At 41.8% G+C, this 6,177-nt stretch overlaps 1 protein-coding gene across 1 annotated transcript in view; it reads right to left on the reverse strand.

The window, feature by feature from the left end:
- Positions 1-6,177, reverse strand: part of STAB2 (stabilin 2) — a 170,763-nt gene that overhangs the window by 159,665 nt on the left and 4,921 nt on the right. Inside the window, 2 exon segments of the mRNA XM_021092647.1 lie at positions 808-923; positions 3,127-3,260. Coding sequence (XP_020948306.1) covers positions 808-923; positions 3,127-3,260 — 250 coding nt within the window.

A 6,177-nucleotide genomic window follows, 5' to 3' on the forward strand; every position in this document is an offset into this window, starting at 1 on the left:
CTCAGATTTGGCTAGTGGTCTTCCTGACAATGGAACCTGGTCATTACATAGTTTGAGACTGTATCCTAAGACAAATTTCTAGGAGAGTTAACAATACTTTTGCTTGTTAATATCTCAAAGTTAAAGAATAACTTTGAGGAGTTCCCATCGTGGCGCAGTGGTTAACGAATCTGACTAGGAACCATGAGGTTGCGGGTTCGATCCCTGGCCTTGCTCAGTGGTTAAGGATCCGGTGTTGCCGTGAGCTGCGGTATAGGTTGCAGACGCAGCTCGGATCTGGTGTTGCTGTGGCTCTGGCGTAGCCCGGAGGCTACAGCTCCGATTGGACCCCTAGCCTGGGAACCTCCATATGCTGCGGGACCAGCCCAAGAAACGGCAAAAAGACAACAAAATAAAATTAAAAAAAAAAAAAAAAAGGTTGTTAAAAAAAAAAAAAGAATAACTTTGAGATATTGCCGTTAATAAAAGTTTTTCTTAAAGAAAATTGTATTGGGGTCATAATAGCCCAGGATTCTTACTTCCTCTCTATGGTCAGTAATCTTTACAGAAAATGATATCCTTGAAATTGTCTCTTTTTCTGACTTGTAAAGGAATTCTCTTAAGGAGAGATCTCTAATTGAAGGAAAGCAGATATTGATACAAAAGCTGACAGGGCAAGAAAGATTTTCTACATACAGATTGAGCTGGAACTTTCTAGGAAAAGATTTTAACCTTTTCTTTTATTGTGCTTCCTTCCTCTCAAATTTTCTGTGAAATGAGACCCTGAGAAGCAAATATCAAAGTTAAGAAATGTGTTGAGCCACTTACCCATGCAGTCTGGGCCCCAGTGGCCTGGACAGCACTGAGGCTGGAGATAGTCTTTCCTACAGATATGGCGGCAGCCAGGGAGAGACAGCGTGTACGTTCTGACCTCAAAGGGGTACCTTGGAGAGTAAAAGAGAGAATGTTAACCCTTGACCAGAGCAACATGGTTAATTCTGGGAGGTGAGATTGCCATAGATTTTTATTTAGGTTGTTACATTTGCCTATACTTTAAAATACATGGATTGGACACATTTTGCTTCCTAGTTAAAAATAAAGCTTGGTCATGAGTCATCTTTAAGAAGTAGAAGAAAAAAAAAAACAGGAAAGAATGAAAATAAGGGTGAAATATCTAAAATGTTAGAAGTGAAGTTAGCAGATGAAAAAAACATTAGGTTCTAGGCATGTGATAGAGGTGGGCTTCAACTTGTCACTGAGCATCCTAGCAGCCAATGCAAGAAGGGAAAGATCAAGAGTTATGTGATGCATAGATCTGTGGATTTAAACTGACCACTCAGGATTTGCCCATTTTTTGCAGATAACATAGATAGAAAATTTCTGTGTGAGAGGTGTAGTAGTGAGCAATATTTGCCACAGTTTTCTCTAGATAAAATCATGATTTCCTTAGAACAGTTTTTGTACCATCTGAGAAACAGTTCTGGAATAGCTAGTCTACAGAGGTTAAATACTTATCTATTCACAGACATCTCTTCATAGATGGCTTATTCCAGAACCTGACTTCAGTGTATCTAGAGCCATTATTCCATGAATATCATTTCTTTAATCCGGGCTGTCAAGAATAGTGTTATAGTGAGTTCAAGGTTGTATCCCTAAACCAGTCCCTGGAATGTAGCTGATTAATCCCAGAGGTACTGGCTTCATGGGCAGGTGAGTTGGAGATAGAGCTGACAATTTCTTTGGAAGGTTGAGCATAGTGGCAAGGACCTCTCTTCACAAAGAAGGGGAAAGGGAGAGCCAAAGACGGAACCAAATGTCCCCTCCAAAACCAATTTTGTCATAGAAAACAAACTTACGGTTTTCAAAGGGGAAAGGGGGAGGGATAAATTAGGAGTTTGGGATTAACAGATACACACTATAAGATACAGATAAACAATAAGGACCTACTATAGAGCACAGGGAAATATTTTCTGCACCTTGTAATAAACCACTAAGGGAAAAGAATACGATAAATAGGTATATGTGTATAAAGGAACTACTTTTTTGTATACTTGAAACCAATACAACATTGTCCAATTATATTTAAACAATTTTTACAGTAAAAACCAATCTTGGTTCATCTCTTCATAAATGAGTGGCAGATCAAAGGCCTCAATTTGAAAATAGTCTGAGTACAATAATCTCATCCTCTGTGTTTGGGGTTCGGGGGAGATGAGGGGGATGACATACAACCAACGGCTCACTTTGGCCATGAAAAAAAATAACCAGAATAAAAATTATTAGTAAAGTCCCCGTAATTTTAGTCTTGAGCTCCAAAGCTTTCTGAGGTAATTTCTCAGAGAATCTGCCGCAAACATGTGTCCACTTTGGTAATTAAGAGGTCAACAACCGCATATGCTTGCTAATTCCAGACCAGTTAATGCTGGGAAACTTCTATTAAAAATGATGATTTGGGGTTTCAGAATACAGAACAGTTACATTAAGCAAACGTGACTTTAAAATAGTGTGATACAGTAGTGTTAACGTTTTCATTTTATACAAAATTCTTCTAATCCTTCATCCCTGGATTACAAACAAACTCACCGAGCACACTAATTTTTAAATTAGCAGCCTGTGTTAAAAATTGTGCTGGCATTTGTGCTGCATGGCTGCGTCCATGAGCAGGTGGGCAGAGCTGCTTGCCATCCTTTGCAAAGATGAGCCTTGGATTATATGAGTTTTGAAGCATGAAAGGTCACATAAAATGCAACGAAGCTGTAATGCATTTGTCTTCCTTCTTTGGGCTCTAGAGAGTAATAGGATGCCTAGCTAGTAAGTAAGATGACTATCAGACCCAAGGCTTTTAACATGCTCTGACTAGAACCTTTCCCAAAGGAAAACAAAACCCAGACTTTCAAAATAAAGAAAGGCATGAAGAAGGGAGAATATTTTGGTGCAATGCAACCCAGTTTTGTATTAAAATGTAAATCAGTACATTTATACTCAAGATTGTATTTGTGAGTTACTAAAATTTGGGCTCCATGTGACCTTACAGTAAGAGAAAACCATGGGAATGCCTTGTAGTTTTTGAGCTGAGAAATTTCAACTTAGATGCACATTCCCTTGAATTCCAGGACTCCAGCACACATATTTTATCATAATGAATACCTGCAATCTCGGACTCCTACGGTGCCATTGGTAATCTTGGTGTAACCATCTGGGCACTTCGTTCCAAAGTTGAGTGAGCAGGGTTGGCACTCAGTCCTCATTATAAGGACAGCTTTCTTATCGCACCTTTTTGCCTGTGAAAACATTAAAAAAAAAAAAAATCAAGTCTTCTTAGCAGAGCCTGGGTTGGCCAATCTTCTCTGTTAGCTTCATGTCAACTAAACAATGGGGATGGCAATGAGGTGCCTGGTAATGACTGTTTCCATTTTATCTGCAAGAAGTGTTGGGATCCACAAGCAATGTCTGCCGTGGCTGCGGGTGAGGGAAGTTGCTGCCAGTATCATTCATTTGCCATCACTGAAAAGTCTGGAATCCAGCCAAGTAGGGCAATGTCACTATTTACATGTATCCAAGTGGGAACATGAAGTATACTGTAGGGCACCCTCTTCGAATGGGAAATTGTAAGCAGGCTATTCAAAGTCAATGGGTCGCAGATCAAGAGATCTCAACAACATTCTTTCAGCACTGATTCCATAGGAATAGTATAGTCTACGTGCTGTATACTATGAAGCATATAGTTTCTGCTCCAAAGGTGTTTGCAATCTTGGATCACAATCAGCTAGAATGTAGGCTCACTGAAGGAAGTGATCTTTTTCTGTCTTGTCCTCTGCTGTACTCTAAGCACCTCGAACAATATCTAGCACATTTAATACTTAGTGTTTTTGTAGTGTTTAGTACTTGTTGATCAAATGAATGACTTGTGGGAAACCACATGGACATACTAGAATAGGCACTTATCAGTATCAATTGGCAGAGAATTCACTGCTGAAACGAATGATTCAGACACACTTTGGTTGTCTTCAGGATCCCTCCCATCCTCTGATCCTCCATGGATTTCCTCCTAAGTTTCCTTTGTCTCCCCATCAAGGTTAAGCAGCAGCAGCAGCAGCTTTGGACCATGAAGAGATACTCAACTTGGAGACTCTTTTAAAGCCCTAAGCTTGAAATCAAGCTCTGTATCTTGCTAAGCGTACAATCTTAAATGATCTCCTTACTCTCTGCCATCATCTGTAAAGGGGAGGTATTACTAACCACTCCACGGGTTATATAGAGGCCTGAGTGAGGTGACACATGCAAATTGGCTGGCCCAGTATCCGGAATGTCCCTGGCCAGAAATGCCAGTTCCCTCATGCCTCTCTGTTCTTACCTCTGTGTTTGCTTGTTGCCCCTCCTGAGGGGCGTATTCTTTCCCCTCCCCTTGGCTACTCAAACCCGGCCCCCTTCTGCGCCCCATGGACCACCACGTCCACAACACACCCTCATCTCCTGCTTCCCTCTCCCTGTGGTTGGCCGGTGGAGCACGTTTTATTGCCTTGCTCTCCATTTAAAAACCCCTTGTGGGGAGGACACTTTTCCGGCTTCTTTTGTCACCTCATAGCTTATCCCCTGGCCCCAGCACTAGGCTAGGGGTAGTGGGAAGGTCATAACTCCTTCTAATTCATTGAAATATGTAAAGGCTACAAAAGAAAGCTTATATTTACAGGGCAATTTATGGTTATGCAGACTTCCCAAAGATTCATCTTCTTTGACCTTGACTTCCCTAAAGTAGGGCAAGTATCACCCTACTTTTAGAGGGAAGAAAACTGAGGCGGGGGTGGGGATCTCAGCGACTTGCCCAATGTCACGTTAAGTTAGTGGCCTTCTGATTCCTTGATCAGCCACTGCTCTTCACCGCACACTGTAGAGTGATAGAAAACAATGTTTCTAGCGGCAGCTTTTATTTGGTGATCATTGTGAACCAGGATAGTACTAGAATGTTCTTTGCGGAATGATAAATGCTACTCCTAGATATTGTTTGAATTAACTCCTTTTAATGATCAGGATGCCTCTGTGTTTTTTAAAGCAGGATTATCTTTACATTAGGGTTTCCATTTGGATAAGTACAGGGTGCATTACTTTCTTTTCTTAGTAAGCCAGAATTAATACTGTTTTCAAGAAATCTCTTGACTTTCAAATGGAATGGCTCATTCTCTCTTCCACGTGGTCCCATCTGAAGAGTGAACTCTGCTTTAAGCATCAGTCAAGGCCTGACTTCTATACCCAAGCAAGCGCTCAGTGATGATAACGGTGATGATGAGGGTAATTACTGCTGCTTGTGGAGCAACGTCGGGGAGAAATGGGAGCTTAGTGGGCCTGAGTACCTCACTCAGGGCCGAATGGCTAGTAAGCCATGGAGCACAGTCACTGGTCCTTGGAAAGTGCTGTTAAACAAAGCAAAGCCCAGACGTGCCTCTATCCAACCTCAGAGCTAGAGCACCTAACCATTACGCCATCTTCCAATGTTTTAGTGAAAAATATTATCAGGCTAGAGCCAACTGATGTTGATAAAAATTTGCCCAGCACAGATGCAGAATCATGTTTATGTTTTGTTATGAATAGAGCAGAAACCATATCCTGTGAAATGAATTTTAAGTAAATCACTCAGGTTGCCTCTCACATACCCTCTTTTAGTCTGGACTTGCTACAGAGCTGATATGGAACTTGCTGCGTGGTGATAACTCACATGAGCCTGCTGGACAGGCGGGCGTGCTGGTGTACTTCGCGCGGGCTATTGATTCGACGGCCCTGGGGACTTTTACTGCCACATGTGGTGGGTAGATGGCTGAATTCCTGGCACATTGGGCGACACTGTGTCTCCATCACCCAGCTTGGAAGCCCCAGAGCTCCTCTCTACTCTTCTCTCTAGAGCCACTGTTGTTTTCTACCTCCAGAAAAGTGCAATGGGAAGAATTCAGTACTAAGGCTTAAAGCACACTAACAATAGAGATGGCAAAATTCACAGAGAGAGGAACGTTAGCGCTCAAATCCGATTTCAGGGGCGGCGTTTTAGCATGGAAGAGAACCACTGGCTTGGTTCCCCTTTAGACAGATCCTCTTTACCGTCCTCTTTTCCACAAGCTTTCTATTTTATGCAGCCCAGAGAGTATCTTTACCCATAACAACATAGGAAAACAGTTTTTGAGGAGTTCGTGAAAAGGAACAACATTTTTC

Source organism: Sus scrofa, chromosome 5, assembly GCF_000003025.6.
Source record: "Sus scrofa isolate TJ Tabasco breed Duroc chromosome 5, Sscrofa11.1, whole genome shotgun sequence".
Taxonomy (NCBI): Eukaryota; Metazoa; Chordata; class Mammalia; order Artiodactyla; family Suidae; genus Sus; species Sus scrofa.